We start from the raw sequence: 21891 nt of genomic DNA on the forward strand, positions 1-21891 counted from the left end.
ACAGCTTTATTGTACAGATTCATTGGTGCTACATTTTATTCTAAGGGACAAAAGTTACACAAAAACTCTGTAGGAGTTCTTGTAAATGTTAGTTTTTTTTTTGTGGTAAAATCCAGTTTTAGGTATCTTCATTGGTAAATGTAGACATATGATATGGGTCCATGTGAGTGATTCAGGCTCTATGTAACCTCTTGTTGCTATTTAAATTGAGAATGATTGCCCAGGCAAAGCACCAAATCCATCCTGTCATTTTTTAGTGCTTCTAACCTTAGCCTGCTTACGTTACTTGTAGGGGATTATGAGTTTCTACAAGAGACATCAATACTGATGGTTCCTGCTTTTTCACCGGACAAGGAAACAGAAGAAAAATCTGTCAACATGGGGTGACTGCTTTCATTTCTAGTGGCCTGTTACTTCTGATGGCTACTTTAGCTTGTATAATACCCCCAAAAATTTTATATCTTGGAGTTGCTAACTGACCAACAGTCTTAGCGAGCATTATACCAGTGCATGTATACCAAATTTAATGACGGAACAAATTGAAATCCAAATAGTTAGTATATAATTACTGCCGTTAAAAAAGCTTCAGAGTTCCAACAAAACTTGTCTCTCAATTCTTGAAGTGATATAAATTCCATTAGATAAAAAATCAAAAAAGCAATGAGACTTTTCCACATTCACAACTGAAAGATTAGATTGAAAGATCTCATACATTGCTGTTCTCAGTGGAAATTGAAAACATGATCATCTGTGACATAGATGCAGTCATTAACCCCTTCTCCAGACACAAATCATTTGCTTACCAGTAGAAACAGGTATAACCAGTGAGTTACTAGTGGTAACAGGTATAACCAGTGAGTCACTAGTGGTAACAGATCTAACCATTTAGTCCCTATACTAGTTGTACTCACCTTACAATTGTGTCACTAGTGATCACATTTTGCCTACCATTTAGTCCCTATACTAACAGTAATAGATATAACCACACAAGCCATAATGTATTGAACTGATGAGTCACTAACGGTTACAAATAAAACCATTTTGTCCCTCTACTACCAGTAAAAGATCAAATCATTGAATCACTAGCTGTAACATATTTAACCAGTGAGTAACAATATGTAACAAATATAACCATTCAGTGCCAACACTTAAAATTGCAGTAACTGATCAAACAAGTGTGTCACCAGTCGTAACAGATATAACCATTTAATATCTATACCAGCATCATCTGATGAAACCACTGCAAGAGTCACTAGTCGTAACAGCCCAAACTATTGAGTCACTGGTCATAACAAATCTAATCATGCAGTAACTATCCATAACAAATATAACAATTTAGTCCCAACATGTGGAATGACTGCATGATCTTACCAGTAAGTCACGTGCCGTAACAGATCTAACCACTGAGAAACCACCCATAATAGATATAACCATTTAGATCAAATACTAACAGCATTTGATGAAGCCATTGAGTCAATAGCCGTTACAGATGTGACCAGTGAGTCATTAGCCAAAACAGATCTAATGAGTGACTATCGAGTGACTAGCCGTAACAGATCTAGCCATTTGACCCTTATACTAGTGGTTACAGATCTAACTATTTAGTGCTAATACTAGCGGTATAACTGACCTTTTATTTTGGTCACTATCCTAGTGGTGACATACCCTAGCCATTTAGTCACTAGCAGTTACAAATCCAGTCTTCTAATCTAATCATTTGGTCACTACACTAGTGGTAGCAGAGCTAACAATTTTAATCACTTGCGATAAAGAAATCTGAACATTTTTTCAAACTTTCAGACTCTGTTATTATAACAGTTTCTACCGATCAAACCGACAGTAGTAGACATGTCTATGTAGAGAAAAAAAATTGAAACGGGACTTCAACGAACAACCGGTGAGAAAAGTCCCTTACCCAGTGTCTTCCTTCTATCGGTTCAGCGATAATTCTAATTTATAAACCTTCATGTAGATTTGTAAACCTGCAATCACCAGCAGTGACTACACTAGCATTGATTACACTAGCATTTATTGCTCCAACCCAGAATCGAGATATTGCTCATTCTTTGCTATATCAGTATCATACCAATTCAGTTTTTAATGCCTCACTAATATTGCAACACGATAAAAGTAAAACGTGGTATGTGTATTGTTCATTCTTATTAAATATAATTAGACCGCATAAAATCTTGCTGAAGTCAGACTGGACAGACCAACGATATGGTAAAATGTAACAAATGTACCATCGTATAACTAAGACCACCTGGAAGAGGTCGTAAATGAGTGTAAACACACTACTACCTTCGAAAACTCTATAGCGGGAGATGTCAATCTCCAATTTTTTTTAAAGCAGGAAACTAGCCATATTTTTTCATTGCCACTTTAATCTAAAATTTGGGTTCGATTAAAAATTTATTAAATGATTGATTGTTGGTGTTTAAGGTCCAAGCAGCAATATCTCAGCTATATCCGCAGTGGCGGATATAGAGTTTTAGGTAAAGAGGGAGGGCAAACAAAATTCTTGGCAGGATCACGAAGAAAATTTTGACATATTAAACCTCAAATCCTGCATTGTGAGGGTATCTTGAACTATAAAATATAGGGTGAAACATTTCAACAATGTTTAAAAATTGCAATTTTCTAAGGGGGCGGTCCCCTGGATCCACCACTGATCCGGGCGATGAACATGAAACGAATGATTTAAAATGAACATGAAATGATGAGGAAATGAAAAATGGAAAGTAATATAAGGATAATAGAGTCGACGAATTTTGATTGCCACTGAAGATAGGGAGAGATGGGTAGTGTCGGACAAATTAGCCTCCTGCAGCGCGGAGTACCAAGGTTCCTACTCCTATCGAATACCATAGCAGGGTTCTTCTACGTGCGAAGAACCTGGCATCTTTTTCAACACGCTGTACCACTATGGTTTGCGGTCAATTTTAATTTCCGTATTATATGGCCTGACGACTCCAGCATGTAGCATGCCAGGGTTACCTCATTCAATCAGCTGGGGCACACAACCCGGTTGCTCTGTGGGCAGAGTGCCCTAGCCTCCGGTCAGGGTTCTGAGCACTATTTAATCGCCTTTTACAAACCTACCGCTGCTGCGGGCTTATTTTTTACACCCGGACCAACACGGGGGATTAAATATTGAAATTGACATTTAATGAGTATCATGCACAATAATGATAGTGATTTTGACAAAAGTTGAAGTAATTCTTACATTTTAAGTACGATTTTAAACCGAAAATTGTGTTCGGGGAGAAAATTCCGATAGTGGAATATATTGGACTCCCGTCTTAATACAGAAACATTATAAAGCGCGAGATTGTTATATCGGGATGCTCCCGCCTTTATTTGTACATTTGTGAAACATATAACCAGTTTCGTTATTTATGTTTTAATAAAGAGCTCAGACCTTTTTGAAGTGATTTTTAAGAATTTTAAATTGTGTAATATTTTTATTCACAGTGACCGGTTTTAAACAGGATGGTAGATCTTAAACCCCGCTGCGTCTTTTGTGCCTGTGCCAAGTCAGGAATAACTGGCCTCTGTATGTCTTGTTTCGTTTTTATTTTCAATTTACTTTTTCGTTGCTGGAGTATATATGGAGGCAACTATTCGCTATAACTGTGTATAATGTTCTGGGGCAAACTGCAGCCTTTCCAGTGGTGTGAGGGTTTTCACTTTTCATTGGTGTTGTTTACGGTCTTGACTATCCTTACGGATCTCGCACGACCGTCCCTTGCGGGGATTGTGTTAGTAGATGTCTGTGAATAGTTGGGGGTAGCGGAGCCAAGCCTCCGGAATACCTGACCAAAGAAGTCAGTCAGAGTATGTCCTACTGGCCGCTGGGCCGCTCTGTTGACACTCTGACCTACTCCCAGACCCCACGTGGGTCCAAGAGCGTTTCCCCACTCAAACTGTTCGGGAGTACGTCAACGTACTGTAGAGTGGTTCATTGAGGACCTATTTGTGCCCTGTTATAGGTGCCATTTTACATCCTGGTGGGGTTGTCTCTGACATATTCACCATATCCATTCTCCTTATATATGGTCCTTTTGACCAGATGGTATACCAGTCTGAGGTCAAAGGTAGGCCTTAAATCTCATTAAATCGTTGTTGTCCTCCTTTTATAATTTCAACACATTATACATAGACATCGACCTATAGATCTCCGATTTTCGGTCATGTACCCCTTTGCTCTTTATCATGCATTTTTATTGCTCAATCGTAATTTACCCGGGCCTGCCGTAACAGGTACATATATATTTAGCTGACAATTGCAGTTTTGAACCGTTTTTTTTTTTAACTTATTGAATGATATATGTTTGTTCAGTGGTCCATGTATTGATTTTGACATTTCTATATGACTGTTTACTGACTGGAACCGGATTTTCATATTAATATTCGATATGTATTCGAGATAAAACATAAAACGATAGATACTATACTAAAATTTAATTTTGAATTCATACCCTAATCACTCTTATGACAATATTTATATATTTGAAGGTTTAGAGGGTCTGACCTGCTCTTTAAATAAGTCGATTCATATCTGAATCAGAAGCATTAGGAACTATTGGTCCATATTACCCCAGCAAAGTTTCATATTATATTAAATGATACTACTGCCTCGTAGTAACCAAGAAATCAACCCCCAGCAAAGTTTGACAGTGTGCCACAAATAATGAAGTGTCTTCACCGAAATTGACATTTGTGTATAAGACGATCTTATTAAAATTAAATCATTGATTACAAGTTATTAGGCACATGTCAGATTGCGTTTTAATAAGATTTGTACAAGAGCATTTGCAGAGCTATACGATGTACATTAATTAAGGACTTCACTAAAAGTTCAAACGTACTTTATAAGTGACTTTATACAGTCATAGACGGATCCATGGGGGAGGGGGAACACCAATGCTCGAAAGGTTTAATTGATTGTATAATAAAAAAAAAACAACTGGAAATCACTAGAAATCATTCTGAATTTAATTCCTGATAGACCCGCCACTGTTTGTTTTGCTACGCAATTACGATATCCTTATTTGCCAATATATAGTTTAAATTAAGTTTTCAGGGAGGTGCATGGAACTAAATGAATTTAGTTTTTTTTTCTGTGACCCAAGTAGTTTTAGAAACGACGCGTCATGTACAGGTCTAAGCTTTTACACTATAGCTGCGAAGGAGATCGTCGTTTTAATTAGTATGGAACAAAAAAGACAATATGCTAGGCGTTCAATAGTTACAGACAGTGTTTTATTTAGTACTTAAGAGCATCTTTTTAAACTTATTTTTGTTGTAAACATCCTTATATTCATTTTCGGGTATGATGAAAATTTTATCGACCCCCTATTCAAGTTTTAATGATACATGCAAAAATATATTAGACCTGTTTACCAGTAAGGGGTGCAGTGTCATATCAGCGGACCCAGAGGTTCTGGGGTTCCGATATCCCTTTTTTGAAAATTTTCTTGATTTTGTATCAAATTTTGGCAAATATGAGCAAATACTAGCCCTTTTTCTGGAACCCCTTTTCAAAATCTCTGGATTCGCACCTTGGGTAAAAAGGGTTTGCATTGGATGTTACTGTGTGCATAAAAAACCAGTATCAAGCTGAATCAAATCACCGAATTTGCGAAGGACAATTTGCAGTAGTCTAAAAACTTAAATTAAGTAACCAAATTCTTTGATCTGAATGCAACATGTAGGATCTGTTATGATTATTAAGAAATGACAAAGGAGGCTAAATTAATCCCAGTAAACTTTCTGAAAAATCTTTATGTGTATCTATTTACATGTAAGTATATTTAAAAAAAGTTGTTTTACAATTCATGTCAGTTGTACACATGTACACATGTACGCACTCGAAACTACACATTATTCAGTAAAAACTTATATAGATCTGATTTATTGATCTGTACAGTAGCAAATTAAAATTATTATATTAAAAAAGTATGATGTTTATTCAATTATCGCTCCGCCCGTCGTATTATTTAGAAAAGCGACGTTTTCTATTATCCCAAATGGATCCTCAATGTGGGCGTGTCGAAAGTGTGAACTCTCCTGTGATGAAAGTAGAAAACTTAGAACATTTGGTAGTTCCGGTTTCAATGAATATCATTATCGGACAATAAAACCTACATTTTTGCCTGTTAGATTATTTCATAGAGCTTTATTTTATTGACAATATAAATCTTTAACCCAAATAGTGTTTAAGGTCAATTTGAAACAGTTTTATTGCAACTGCTGATCGAAAATTTCAGATTAACTTTTGGTCACTTGAAGAACAATGGCTGGAGTGTTATTCGAGGACATATTTGACGTGAAAGACATTGATCCCGATGGGAAGAAATTCGACAGAGGTAAGTCTAAATTCTTTTTAATGTTTATAACTGTTTTTGTCGTTCTGAAGTGTCATTGATTTTTGTGGCAAACGTGTTCAATCGCATTTACCGGCAAAACATTCCAAAATGGCGTCTACCGATTTAAACGTGACTGTCTCCTATGGATTCAGGTGCTATTTGGACCAAATCCAAGATGTAAAGTTGTAAGTTTTCTTATCCAGTTTTCTAATTTTCTTTTTATTCTCACATTTGGAAATCCTTTCTCTTGGTACACGTGTATTCATGATGGATACCCGGTCTTTTTGTAAACATGTTTGTTCACGTTATTACATTATCATGTGATTGGCTTGACACATTAAAAGAAGAACAAAACCCCCTGCCGACTGTTTGTACTTCATTCTACCGAATGCATAGGATGGGTGAGGTGCTTAAGTCTGTTTAAGAATACAACTTAAGTCCTGTCTCTGATTTGTCTATGTCTGGAAAACCTGTGTTTGTGATGCATCAGATCAGAGAATCCAAGCAGTTTTCTTCTGTGGTTTGGAAGGATCCTTGAGCCATGATTTGTCATTTCTTCAAGTAAGCATTGCATACAAGTTAAGTACATTAAGTTTCAACACATTACTGTTTGAATATTAATTGCTTTAAGAAGTAATTTTTAATTGGTACATTTTTGTAGTAAGCTGTAATTTCGGAGCCTTTGAAAATTTTGCTTGTAGCATATTGCTCTGAACATAAGATTTTATGTGCTCCTGTGCATTTAATAGTGAAACATTTGTTTTTCTGAAATGTGTTAAGTTTTATGTAAGAATCATTTGGGTATACATATATACAAATGCTCTTTGTTAGAAGTATCCCCTCTGAATTCTCTGGGTATTTTAACATCCCTGTCATTTTTTTAAATGACAGTAGCCACATGTTGAATCATGCTCTGGTTGCCTAGGATAGAAAATACACATACACACATTACCTACCTGTGGTTTGACAAGTTCAATCACCTCTCAGTTCTAACTCACCTTAGCCTGCCTATGTTGTGTCATTGATTATTTAACTTATTGTTGATACAGAGAATTAAATCTTTGATGATGATTTAAAATATTTTGAACTTTAATTATATTTAGTCTGCTGTTTTTGTGTTTGTTTAACTTATGTGCAACTCTGGGCTTGTCAAACTTGGTGAAAACTTGTACATGTATGTACATATATGTATAAGATATATGTTTGCCTATACTTGCACATACAGAATTTCAAGTAAATATTATCTTTGACTTTGTACACTTTCTAATATTCACATGCATATGTACTTGTCTACACATTTTGAATAATAGCTAATTCAAGAATCATGCAAATAGATAAAGTCCATATTTCTTAGAACACATACTGTAAATTTTGTGTGGGAAGTGGAGGGAAAAAAATGACTGATGATATGGTGATCTGTGAAATGAAAGAAATGGGGGAGGGTATTATCTGCATGTAGTTGAATTTAACTGAACTTCTTTTAGTAATTCCATTTCATTTTTGTATTTGCATGATTCTTCTGTGTACACATGTACATGTTCTTAAACTTTTTAGATTTACACTGATAATGTCTACTTTCACTGTGGTGCACTTACAAGTTCTACAATTGCTACATGAACTGGTAAAAAATGCTTTAGGCAGCTGGCCAAGTATTAAAAAAGTAGTAAATAATTTATGTTGCTAGTTCTTCAGTCCACATTCATTACTTATAAAAAAGCATTTGGCTTGACAATACATTTGTACATGTACGTGTCTGGACAAGCCCATCACGGTAATATATGTATGATTTCTTTTTAACATTACAAAAAAAATGAACGAAATTAGTGGATGAAAAATGTGTTCTATTGATCTTTCAATGTGGCTTACTGTAATGCTACACAGTACATGGTGCTTACCTGTAGCATACAGACAAGGCAGGTTTTCCACTAGCCACAACAGATGACACACTTAAGCAAAATTCGTTGATTGATTCAAGTTGCCCAGCATATTACTGACAAAGTTGTAACAAGTTGGAACTCAGGCCTACATTTTTTACTTGGTTTTAGCTTACAACTTGCCTAGAACAAATATTTTAATGGTATCAGTTCATGTATTTCAGTTTAATCATACATGTACATGTGATGCATATGAACTTCATTTGTGATTTACATACAATGTATAATGTCCTTTCAATATAATCAAAATTATGCTGTGCTTACATTGTATTTGGTAAGGCGCAACAAGTAAGTCTTCTCTCTGGCAAGTCACAGCAAATAAGGCTTCTCTGTGGCGACGCATAGTGAATAATTCTTATCTCTAGCAAGGCATAGGGAATAAGGCTTTTGTCTGGCAAGGCACAGTGAATAATGCTTCCCTCTGGCAAGGCATGGGGAGTAATGCTTCTCTGTGGTGGGGCATGGGGAATAAGACTTCTCTCAAAAAATAGTAATGCTATACTCATAATGCATTCTGACCAAAATTTATTTCATGCAACATAGTGCAAGTAGTAAATGGGTGTGCTGTAACACGTAGTACTTTATTAGCTTGGGTAAAACGCGTACTGTATGCTGCTTCTTAGTGTTAACGTTATTTCATTGCATGACATAACCACAGAGGATTTCTTGAAGTAAATGAAATTTGAGTTCACTGAAAATGTGCAATTTTCTGACTGTCCCATCGACTCCCATGGGAGGCCCCAGGTGTATACATTGATTGACATTGTCCTCTGTAATGAAACCGAAGAATCAGTAGAACTTTTCTTCTCTGGCTAATGTCCAAATGATTAGAAACCTTTGAAGCGACAGAAATATATTATATGCATCATGACTTATGTTCATTTTTTTTTGTTTTAGTATCCAGGTTGTTCTGTGAGTCAGAATCATTCAAGATGGACCTGATTTTAGACGTCAACACACAGATCTATCCAGTTGATTTAGGTAAGAATATATATATTTTTTTTATTGTAGTATCCGAGATACATACATTGTATGTAACTCCAAATGGGTAAGTACAAGGTTTGTATATAAAAAAATTGGTTGTCATAGTTACACTCAGGTATAGATCCTGAAGGTGGACCCAGAATATTCATACCCTTCTATGGAACATTTTTTTGCATTTATGCATAAATAGATTTTTTTTGCAAGTTATATCCAAAATAATAGAATAATTACATTACTGAAGTATACTTTTGATTTCATGATCCCCTTGTCAACGATCCCTCATCAACCTCACCCTTAGGTCTGGGATCTGCACCTGACTCCATCCTGAGATGGCACAAACATAAGGAATACTGAGTAATGGTCAAATATAGGTACTCTTTTGCTTGATAATTAAGCTTATTGAGTTATACAACTTGTTCATACATTCTTAATGAAACTGTATTATAAGTTTTTCTGACAATGTTCTCATGACTAGAAATTTTCAGTGTAACCCCAATTTAACACTTGAAACACTGGTCATTATTCTGTCTCAGTCCCTGAACTAGACAGAACTCCAGTCTTGCTGTGGGGTCTTCATGCCCTAATGTATTGATTTAAGCCAGTAGAGACTTGATTGCACTTCAATTAAGTAGAATATTGTGTTTAAATTGCTGTTTATGGGATGTGGTTCAATAGAAATGTAAGATTTTGTACCTCATGGCAAATATTTTTTATATTCAATGTCAGTTGTAGAAAGGTGAATCAATTTAATTGAGGTCACTTGGCTTTGTTATAAAATATTCTTCTCTCAAAACTTTTACTAGGTCATGTTGATTTAATTCTAAACTAAAATGGATTTTTCACTTCCAATTGTTGAGTGAGACTTGAATTACATTTTTATATAATTGGAAGTAATTGAAAATGAGACTGCCTAAATTTGTAGAACAAAAACTATATTGTAAGAAGTAAAGTATTAATTTGTTCAAAGAATAAACAAATAGACATATGAGGAGTAAACATTGCTACCTCTCAAGGTTGAATAACACATTGAAGAAAGATGTGCCAAAATTTACCTGCGACAGTCCTGTTTTTATAACTAATCTGGCAAGCTGGCAGCTTAACAGGCAACAGAACTAAGTATTACAGCAACTGACACAATTACATTTAGAGCGAGAAATCACATGAGCAAGACTCATCAGAATAATACAAAACAGATCATGTAAACAGCAAAGCTGCAACTAGGTTTGCATGTGCATCTACCTGAAACTAAATGCGAAATTTGAAATATGAAATATGAAATTCTTCGCTGGTTTAAACCTTCCATTGATTGGCAATGAACTGTTTATTTTGTATTTTTATAGATTGTCAAGTATTACTACTTTTTTTTTTGACATTATCCAAGGTTAGTTTGACCTTCTTTATTATCTCCTAAGTCAGTGCGAAAAATTCTATTGTCCAGAAATTTTCATTTCCACATTCCAGTCATACATGTACTGGACTTTCACATTCTCAGCATAGTTATCTTTAATATGAAGTACAATGTACTTACAAACCATTGTAGATTGACACAATCACCTGATATAGACTATCAGTCGACTATCTTATTACAGACAGACACTTTGACACGCACATGTGCATGACACATTTAGAAGCACATGTGCTTTGTTTTTTTTTTTTTATCAGATGACCTCCAGGTGCAATGTTATTTAGGCAGCAACCATTTGATTTTTGGGGAGGGGGCTATGTATTTTTTATTTCTGGGAAATGTGGAAAAAAATAATTTGACCAATCAAGGGAGAGAAAAAAAAGTTTATTTTTAAAAAACATAACAAAAATATAAATCATGCTGTATATGTGTAAGGTGCTGTAGTGAGATGACAAACATAAATTGTTTTCAATTTATGATGAAAAAATATGTTTTTTTTATTGTTCCTGGACAAAAATACATGCTATTTTTGCTCATGGGAGAAAAAGTTCGTCCCCCAAAAAAATTCATACCCCATAGAAGAATCAAATGGTTGCTGACTTACATTTTTAGACTCATAAAAATAGTTGGTTACAAGCCAAAAATAAAATTTGTAGCTTTTTTTCTCCATGTGAGACTGGCTTGTAAGTTCAATCCTATCATGATTGCTTAGAACTGCTTTGCTATTAAAGGCAAGTTTACAAGTGTACAGTGTCAGTCCTATCTTCAAGATTAGGACTGCTTTTCTTGAAGGCCTGACTTTTACCACCTTTGAGTTGTAGGACATATACATTTCTTTTTGATACGAGTAATTATTCTACGCCTCTTGTAGCACGCAAAGATATTTTTTACTCCTCTAGAGAATGATATGATATGATACTTGTTACATGTATGTAAGTAATAAACTAAGAATTCCCTGAATGATAGTATCTGCAATTAGCCCGATCATATTCCATATCAACATATGTTTTTATCAAGAAATGTGTATTCCCCTCACCCTGACAAAGCTTTAAATTTGTGTCTTTTCCCTATCATCACTAAGTGATGCATTGCACATCTTGATATCAGTTTCTATAATTAACCCACTTCCCCAACAAAGCACTTGAGGATAATCTAGGCTGCATATTGTTGCACTTTGTAGCTAAATGTTGCTGATTACCTGTATGCACACAGAAACTATTAACCTCCATATTAATTACATTGATTGAATTGACCTTGTCAGGTATATCTTACCTGGGTCACTTGTCTTCCATTTCAGTATATATATCCAATTTACTCCAGGTTACCTTGATGAACTTTGACAGTCAGTTCTTTTACTGTTGATTTCATTACTTGTTGCTGGTCTGTGCATCAGATTTCTGTGCTAGTTATAAATTGACATTTTATGTACCATGTAGGTAGAAGTTCTTGCATTTGAAAGAAAAGCTAAATTTCACATGGTAGCTAAAAAAATGCTCAAGTTCTTATATTCATAAATTGTATAATTGTGATTTTCATGCACCTTGATAAATGTTACACATGTAACTAGCATAATTCAAATCTTGAAATAAAACATTTTAAAACTTTGAAAGCCAATTTTGATTCCTAAAATGTCTGTATGCTTGATGTAGACATATGCAGTCTGTCTGCATGGTAAACTTTTTGATCCATGGGCCCAAACCATATGACAAAGATTTTTTATATGGATATAACTGGCTTGTGAGAGTATTTTTATCGGCTGCTGACTTACGACTGTTGCTTTTACCTTTCTTGGGCTTAAGGAAGACATATGTTCTGTAAAATTCCTGTCATCATTTATACTGAATGTTATTTTAATGAATTAGTGGTGTATTGATTGCATTAAGCTGCACATGGTTGATGGTGTTAATAACTTCCATTAATTGTGTTGTGATAACCTCTTCAGGGATTTTCTAGGAATGTTGCTAATTTCTATTTTAATTTTCATAGTAAAGAGTAATCTCTCTTGACTTGCTGTTGCTTAACTGTTGCAGTTGTTACTTATAGTTGTAAGGGTAAGACTGGGTGAATGAAAAACCAGATTTATAACTTACAATATGCATGGTCAGCAAGTATAAAAATCTGTAGACCCTGGTCTCTTTTGTTATAAAAGGAAGGTGTGTTTGGCTGTTTGTATGGAACTGTGAGTCCAAGTATAGGATCTTCTACATGTACTTATAGGTTATTGAACCAAAATCAGATTATATTTAGGGGACAGTGTTTCTCTTACTTATAACAGTACTTCTAAACAAGTTATTGCATGTTCTCTATTGAATCCCTTTCCTGTTACTTAACCCCACACTGGCCTTTTGATTAGGATGTCCACCTTACATGACCAGGATCTATAAAACTATTTGATGACATGCTACAGCATGTAATTGATGTCATTCATAAATTATTGATAATGTTTATCCTGTATTTGGTCCCATAAGGCCAAAGTAAACTTGTGTGTTGGTTCTCATCCAACATGTTAAAAGGACTGAAATGGTGTGCAGATTTTGAATTTTGATTCATTGATAAAATGTCTTGAATGGATTTTAATAGTAGGCAGGGATTGTGATTTTTCCTTTCACAAAATTGATTTAGAAAGGTAACAGATTACAGAAACAAACAAAATTAAGGCCAAACATTCTGACACAGTGTGTACATTTTACATCGTACATCAATTAGGATCAACAAATTATTAATTTATGTGGCCTACCTGTATTAGCATTTTAACTTTACCTTACTATTCTAAGAAGTTAATGTATACTTGTACATGTAAGTAGATACTAGTAAGTCAGTTGGATGGGAAAAAATTTCAATATTTAAAAGGCAGTGAATTATAACAGGGAACTAGATCAGTTGTGGGATTGTGCTTTTGTAAATTTCACAAAAGCCTTGTCTTAATTTGGTAAAACTTTGGCTGACTGATGTTGAGTTGTATTTTTCTGAGTAAAAAGTGCAAGTATGCATATAAAACCAAAACATTATTTTACAGTTTTATTTAAATTATTTTCTGCAGGTGATAAGTTCAGAATGGTCCTGGCTACAACTTTAAGAGAAGATGGTGCTCCTGACGATGGAGAGTTTAATCCAATAGACACTGGAGGGTCCAGAGCTGACAGTTTTGAATATGTGATGTATGGCAAGGTCTACAGAATTGAAGGAGATGAATCAGGACCTGACACTAGACTGTAAGTAGTTTTATTTCTGTATTGTCATGGTTTAGGTTACAACCATTCATGCCTTCAAGGATTTTTGAGTTTATGGAATGCATTGTTAAACACAGTTGCTCCATATTTGTCAGTGTAACTTCATTGTCTTGTTTGGATTGAAATAATTAGTTTAAACAACTAAATCAAAGAATTTACAAAAATGTATATAAAAGTTTACAGACTTATTTTTTCTATTCTATGTTTCTTGTATAATTGCATGTATCTGACATGTGTGCACATCATGGTGCATCTGTGAAGATGAAATTGATCTGCTTGTCAATGATGAGTCATTCTAAACCAATAAACAAACCTCATGTCTATCTGAACTTCTTCTGCACCAATTTTACCTACTTCATCAATTCAATACATTTTGTGTCACAGTGAAACCAGTCTAAACTGAACCACTTGTGGACATCAAAATTTGTTTAGACAGGTGTTAGGTTAACCCAGGTTCAAAATACATACAAATTGATTTGGGCAGGTTTTATGGATTCCAGGGTTTGGTTTCGACAGGTTTCACTCTTTTATCAACTTTAAAAAAATCAGGGTAATGTTTCAATTTGGTTTCCCTCTCCACTCTGTGACATTATGGCCTGATCACCTTACGTGAGACTACGAGACAACTGTACTTAAGATCGGAAATCATCTACTATCTAAGTGGAATGGGTTGCCTGGTGCTTACACAAGTGTGCTGACTTTCTCATTAAGGCCTTTCTGATAGTGAACTTTGTGGGGGAGGAATTGTAGGAGTCAAGGAAAATATTGGCTGACTCTATGGAATAGTAGACTTTATATTTGTACAGGAAATAGTGGAGTCCTCTCAATAAACCTTTTAGTAAGATTCATGCTATTTTCTTTTGGTTCAATCATGATCTAGCTCTGCATTTTTCTCTATTTTTGCCAGGTTTAAATGTTTTTGTAAACTTATCCTTGTGTTATTGTAGCACTTTCCCAATAATATTGATACTTTTAGATAAAAAGATAAAAGGAAAATTTATGTGTAAGTGCTAGAATGGGAAAAGACTTGAATGTATATTTGTAAGAGTGAAAACATGATTATACATGTACAAACATGTTTACTAAATGTTAATCACATGGTTACATGTATCCTTGTATTGTACATGTACATGTATAGCATTTTGATGGACAGAAACAAATAATAAGAAAAAAAGCCTTGGACAAGCCTTGGAAGCAAGCATTTCTGTTTTTAAAAAGTTATTAAATATTTTTCTTATAGGAAATGAAATACATTCTATTCAGTGAGCAATTTATAAATTTAAAACAAATTAGCAACAAAATTGTGAAAAAAAGTTTCTCATTTCCCCCCTTACTCAAAAATGTATCATACATGGTAGCTTCTCTTAGATGACAACAAATTTGTTGATGTCTATATTTTATTGGGAATCAATTTTGAAACTTTAGACGGGGCACAGCTGTTAAGCTTTACCGACATGCAAAGTGTAAGTAAGCCATTATTTTATCATGTTTTTTTACATAGTATTTTTTGGGTCAATTTATCTATTATATTGATTTTTTCTGAAAAGGAACAAAATGGCATGTACTGCTAATATATTCAACATTACTGTGTGACAATTAGTGATCTGTAGGAGAATCCCCTTTTTCTTGTTGGAGGATGAATTTAATTATAGTCTTGTCTGCCACACATAAAAGATAACACAGCAGTATTTATCCCTTTGTACAACTGCCAGGGGATCATTTGTGATAAAAATTTACATATTCATTTTCTCCTTAAATTTATTACTTTGTGCTGTAAAGTTTGTATTTTGACTTTATACTTTGTTATCAGTATTTCAAACAAGAATGAATATGCTAAAAAATCTAGTTAGTTGATAGGGTGAAGTATTCTAGTATTAGAATTTGTAAATTTCCCCAAAGGGAGCCCCTAAATACCTGTAGATAGTAGTATATGCTTTGTGATGTCATAATCATGTGACCTCCAAAGGTCAGCTACATACCTACTTGGGTAAGCAAAATTTAATCAAATTTTATGATTATCTCTTGTTTATTTAGCATAAATTTTTATCCTCATTTGTACATAATAATTTAATGAGAATGCATATTGAGATTATTTATTGATCTTGTTTGATATCTTGCAATACTGCTGTAGTAATATTTGATGACAATGCTGTAAAGGAAATACACATCATTGTATGTGTTAGGACTTGTTGGGGTCATTAAAGGAATCGATCTGGTAAAGGTATTGATTAAATTACACTAAAACTTCGAACCTCTTTAGAATTATTTAAGAAGGGGGATTTTTTAATCATTAAAATACATTTAACAATCACTCCCATTTTATTCAGTTGAAAAAAAAATGTATTTGATCTAATTTAAATTAAAAATTATTTGACTGCATTCCTCAAGCCTGACTTGCTTTGGGAATGAATTGATTTGTTTAAAACATGTCTAAACATAAATTATATTGTTATGAACTGTAGTATATAAGTAGTTAGATTTGAAGCACACTTCATGTCAGTTCTGTTCTGCAGTGACTATGGAAAAGTGATATACAATACTTTGATGAAGGGAGATATATTTTACATTAGGGGAATTCCACTTGGTGATATTTTTAACTCTGATGATATACTTTATGGATTCGAATTATGTGACTTATTTTTACTTGTATGAACAAGTGGTTAGTAAGTAATGCAGTATTTCTAGTGATTTTCAGCATTGTAATCATGCTTATTTACAGTTATATTCACTATGTTGAGCTAAGGGTGAATTTTTTTCTAAAGCTGTTTTCTTATCCAATTTTATATTTGAAATGATTGAGGTTTTATTTTTTGGTCTTTCATATTTGATTGTTAAGCTTGTATAGCAGTTACCTGTTATTGAGCTATTAGTGCTTCTGAGCAACCCAGCTGAGACCAGGTTTTCCTGCCTTCAGTAACCATGGTAATGGCGAACTCTTGTCGAGGGAAAGGTACCATTGGGTGTTCACATAGAAATCACAGGTGAACACAGCTGGTGGTATCTTTTTCTAGGTGAGAAAATCATCGGCAGCTACAGACCAATAATAACCGGACAGAACAGAGTTTTTGAAGATGATGTTTCTAGGTATGTCGATTTTTACTTTTGGGCATCAGAGGAGTTTGTTTGTGTGACTGTTTCACTATATATGATGCACTGGACTTGGGGCACAAGGTCTTGATTTGGAATATATTCATCTGTTGATTATATTGTGAGTCACACATCCATTAAGACTCACTGACCTCATGTTTTGGAGTTCTTCATGTCATCATCATGTCTTCATTGGTTAAGTTTCATAATCAGTCCTTTATAGAATTACATATTTTCATTATGGAAGCTGCTTCTGTAGGAGACAACTTTCATTTAAAGAGAGAGCATCATCTTCATGCTTTCTAAAAGTTCTTGTTTATTGTAAATTTCACCTTTGAAGATATCCTTCTTTATCTCTTGTTTCTATGGCGACAGTATCATTTTAACTGTCTTGACTTTGTATTTCTAATTTTTCATCTCTCAATCATACATTCTCGTTACATTGCATATCATTTGCTTGTTTGTCATTAATCAAATAGATATTGCTGTCATGATATTTTTTTCCTGCTATCCTCATTTTTCATCAAAGTTTGTTTATATCATTACCATGACAACACAATAGGCCGACGGCACCAGTATTATAGGCACATGACTTGAGAGTTTGGTGGAGGCTTCACTTGTACAGGAAAAATGTCATCTCATATCTTGCTAGCTTTCTTGTGTCTCACTCAGTGTGAGAAAATTCTTACAAGAAAGACTAGTATGGGACCATTTAGACTTTTTTCCTGTGTGAGAATTTCAACACTTTACAGCAGAGCGGATCAGTGTTCCTTGGCTATTGGCAAATTTTGCTTAATATTTCCATGGCCTGGTTATTATGGGAGGGTTGGGTCCATGTTGAAAAGGATTACAAATTGAAGTAAGTTTTTTCATGTTTGTCTTTCTGTAACTCTTAAAGCTAATCTTGAAGAAATATTATAATAAAATTTATTTGAAATAAATTTTGTGTGTGTTTTCTTATGTACTTTTGGCCAGGTGGAACACTGGCCCAATCTCTGTACTGTGTTATTTTTATTACCAGTAGAAGGCAGAAAGATCAAGTTTTGAAGAAATGTGTTGAAGAAATTATTTGAACATGTTAACACATAAAGATTACAGGGTGAAAAATAAGAATAATTATATGCAGTTTTTTGATAACTCCTAAAATTCTTATACCCACCAAAGCAGTATTCATTGATGACATTTGCAAACGTTTTTCACTATAGTTTTGTTCTACATGTAGCCTGGTTGTGCATTTTGATTTCTGAACAAATATTGATTGTGTATTTTGACAGATGTTACAATATGATTCATGTGTTTAGTGTAATTGAGTTGTTCTATTTTATATTTATTTGCATACTAGACAAGTTTCATTTACCAGCTGGTTTTGAAAATGGTGACATACTATACCCAGGGTAGAAAAATAAGTTTAAGTGTGTTATTTCATTTCATATTTTCAAGGAAGAAAAATTTGAATGGCCTTTTCAATTTGAATTTCATTCGTTGCGTTCAACATATTTTTTTTTATGTGCACATACACACATCTCCCTTTCACAATGAACTTTGTAAAACCATATCTAAGTATTTGGAAAATGAAAAGATATCATTCAATGACAATTTTTAATTTGCTTGGATAACTTGGTATAATACATTTTCAACTTTCCACTTACATCATGTCTATATTATCAAAACACCTACATATTTTAATGAATAAACAGGTCAGGTTTTCTCTCAAAAGTGGGTAGATATTTTGGCTTGTATCCAAATCAAACTGGGTATAAATTTTATCATACATGTATATTTGTGATCAAAGGTTCTTTGAAATTCTAGTTCATGTTGTATACTAGAGTTAGCTCCCTTTGACCAAGTTTACTGACAACTAGCTGAAGTTAATGTAGATTGGTCATCTAATTAGCTAGATCAAACTTCCTATGATAGTTAACACAATACATCAAATTGAATGAGAAGGAAAAGTGAAAATTCTAGAGCAAATATTTCTGAATTGAGTAGCTGGAAATTTTTTTCTGATTGATGAACTTCAGGAAATTTTCATAAAAGGAATTACCATGATGGTTTTCTGTATCATTTATGATGAACTTACGACCGAAGTTGAGGGAACTATACATACTTACTCAAAGAAATGCATGATGTTTCTGTGTCATTCCTCACAATGTGTGGGTAGTGTTTGAGTACATGTAATACTGATGCATGTATCCAATATATACCTAGAATATCTTAGACATTTTTATGAGAAAATTGCTTTAAACTCTTTGGAAATTCTCGAATATTTCAGCTATTCTCAGACTTGTAGGTGCTAGAATGCTCTCTTTTGTTCCCAAAACCTAAAACAGGTTGGTAAAACCACTGTCTTGAAATCTGTGGGTAGAAAACATGAAATTTTGTTAAGTTTAGTGCTGTTAAGCAGCAAGAACAATTAAAATCTACAAATCTCAAGGAATAAAACTTCTTATGAGTGCCATGACATGAAAGGTCGACATTTTTTTTTATAACAGTGTTTGACAAAGGAGAATAAATTGCCATATAAAAGTTAAAATAATTTCTAAAAATCGCAATAATCTAAAAAGGAAAAACCATTGAGGGCAGACTTTAGTAAACATAGATAATTTTTATGATGTGTAAATATTTATTGTAAACTCCCAGATAAACAAAATTGTTACAAATTATTGTATGGAAGTAATTTTAGTCATGCCTAGGTCAGCATGTCAGCACATGAAAATCCCACATGATTTGTTGGAGACATATCAATATATGCTTTTAAAAAATCTTACATATCTATCCATGTTGTCTTTCATAAGATATAATAACCATTTAAAAAAAATTGTCAAAATGCCAGATGGAAATAGTAGTAGTTTATTATGAAGCCAATTATCTTTACTGTTAGATTTTTAATTGAGATATTGTTTTGTTTGGCGGTGAATAGGATTTTGTATTGTTTTAGAATGTTGAATACCCGTAATTTGATAATACTTTGACCCCATGTTGTACAAATGAACTTTTCCCAAGTCATCATGGGATATGCTAGAAATACCTATAAACCTATCTATACATGTAGGCGCTGTTTGTAGATAGGTAGGTAGTTCTCCTATTACCTGTGGAGTTTTACCTGGCCAGGTTGTATCATACAGGTAGATGTAAAATTTATTGATGTCTAGTCTTTAACTTCTTATCAATTTAATTTTCAAAACTAATTAATTTTTAAAGTCCTTGTTCAGAATTGAATATTGATAGTATATATGGATGAATATTTTTTTATGTATATCATATAGCTTTCTGTTCGTTGATTTTAAGACAGAGGTTGAAAGAGAAAGTAGAATTTAATTCAATTTTTTTCAATGTGATTGTTTTAATGTAGAGCTTTCAATATTTCTTCGAACTCATTCATGACTACCAATATTTATTTTGCCAATGACTTTGAAGTTCTTTTCATCCTTAATTATTTCCCTTTGATTTTTTTTTGATATATTAATGAATTATTACATTTGAGTAGAGAACCTTATTGGCAGTTTTTTAGTGTTTTTTTCATCAGCCAATTCAATCTGGAAATTTTTAATAAACAAGTAAGAATTAAAACCTCCTATCTGTTTAATGAACAAGTGATATAGAAATCGATTGATTACTTGTAGGTAGTGTTAATATTATTGACACTTTAATTTATAGTATGTTTCATATTTATGTGAAATATTCAAAGCAGAGTGATCATCACATTAAAAATGTATCGTAATGAAACAAATTTGAAATTTATCAAAAACATTCACTAAAATTCAGACAAACATTGGTGCTAAACTTTTAACAGGGAAGAAGGAAGATGTAAATCCAGTCCACCCCCTACTTTTTATTATGTTTGAGACTTGAATACAAGCTTGTAAATCATTTGTCTATCAAAACAAAAGGTTTAAATAGTGTCATTTTTTTCTTATTTCTAAAGTATTTGTGTATAATTCAAGGTTCCTTGATAATACTGGTTGAAATATTTATCATGCTTCTTGGGGAAGAAAATAAGATTTTATCTCTGCTGATCTTTAACCTTTTCCTTTTTTCATAATACAAATTTACTATAAGGTGGAAAGTTACTTTGTACATAATTTTTGCATACTCACACTGGGTTAAAAAAATGTTTTTTTTTAGTCAATGGCAAGGTATGAAAAACTTTGTGGAAAGGAAGTTTATTTTTTAAGGTACTTTGGGTCTATAGAAATATGATGTATAAATTGTCAAGTTACCATTACATTATAGCTGTACATAAAAAAATCACTCATTTACTCATTTGTCTCAAATTGGCTTGTTGCCTAAGCTGCTCATCGAAAATTGTTGATTTGCCCATTTATTACTGTTGTCCAAGCTGCTCAAAGAAAATCCTTGAGTTGCCTATTTGGTCTTTAATTTTGCCAAGGCTGCTCATAGAAAATTGCTGGTTTACCTGTTGTCTACAAGTGATTCTCCTTTATGTTTTAATGCCAATATTAAGTCAGAACAAAAGACTCATTTCTATTATTGGCATGTAGGAACCTAGCTACTTAGAATGACTTAGGCCTTTCCAATAATATGTACAATGGTATTCTATTTGTTGCTTGCAAAGTTAATCATTCATTACATGCAAAGTCAATCATGGGGAATTAATTGAGGGCATTTTTTACTGATATTTGGGTTAAATGTCAGATTAATTCCTTTTAAATATATACACTTACAAAAGATAGCATATGGAATGTCCAAATTCAGGTTGAGATTTACAATTGTATATTTCCCGCCTGTTTCAAAACAAAAGCCTTGAAACAAATCCTTTGTTTCTTTTTTATGAACTATTTGGCAGGCGGTATTTAAATCTTCCTGCACTGCATTTGATTTGTGTAAAGCTTTTCATGTACTTGCATTGTATTTTGCAA

The 21891-nt window shown here is 33.5% G+C and overlaps 1 protein-coding gene across 3 annotated transcripts in view; it reads left to right on the plus strand.

Annotated features, from left to right (window-relative positions):
• Positions 1-4078: 4078 nt before the first annotated feature.
• LOC148617853 (DNA-directed RNA polymerases I, II, and III subunit RPABC3-like) overlaps positions 4079-21891 on the plus strand; it is a 29340-nt gene continuing 11527 nt past the window's right edge. Inside the window, exons 1-4 of one of the 3 annotated variants that reach the window (XM_088585459.1) lie at positions 4079-4097; positions 6273-6371; positions 9203-9286; positions 13735-13906. In XM_088585459.1, the coding sequence (XP_088441585.1) occupies positions 6299-6371; positions 9203-9286; positions 13735-13906 (329 nt within the window). In that variant the 5' untranslated portion in view covers positions 4079-4097; positions 6273-6298. Of the gene's footprint in view, positions 4098-6091; positions 6372-9202; positions 9287-13734; positions 13907-21891 lie in introns of those variants that run through there. The other 2 variants (XM_088585460.1, XM_088585458.1) reach the window with 2 other exon arrangements.

Source organism: Perna viridis, chromosome 5, assembly GCF_037379345.1.
Source record: "Perna viridis isolate PV_CMFRI_1.1 ecotype Kerala chromosome 5, ASM3737934v1, whole genome shotgun sequence".
NCBI lineage: Eukaryota > Metazoa > Mollusca > Bivalvia > Mytilida > Mytilidae > Perna > Perna viridis.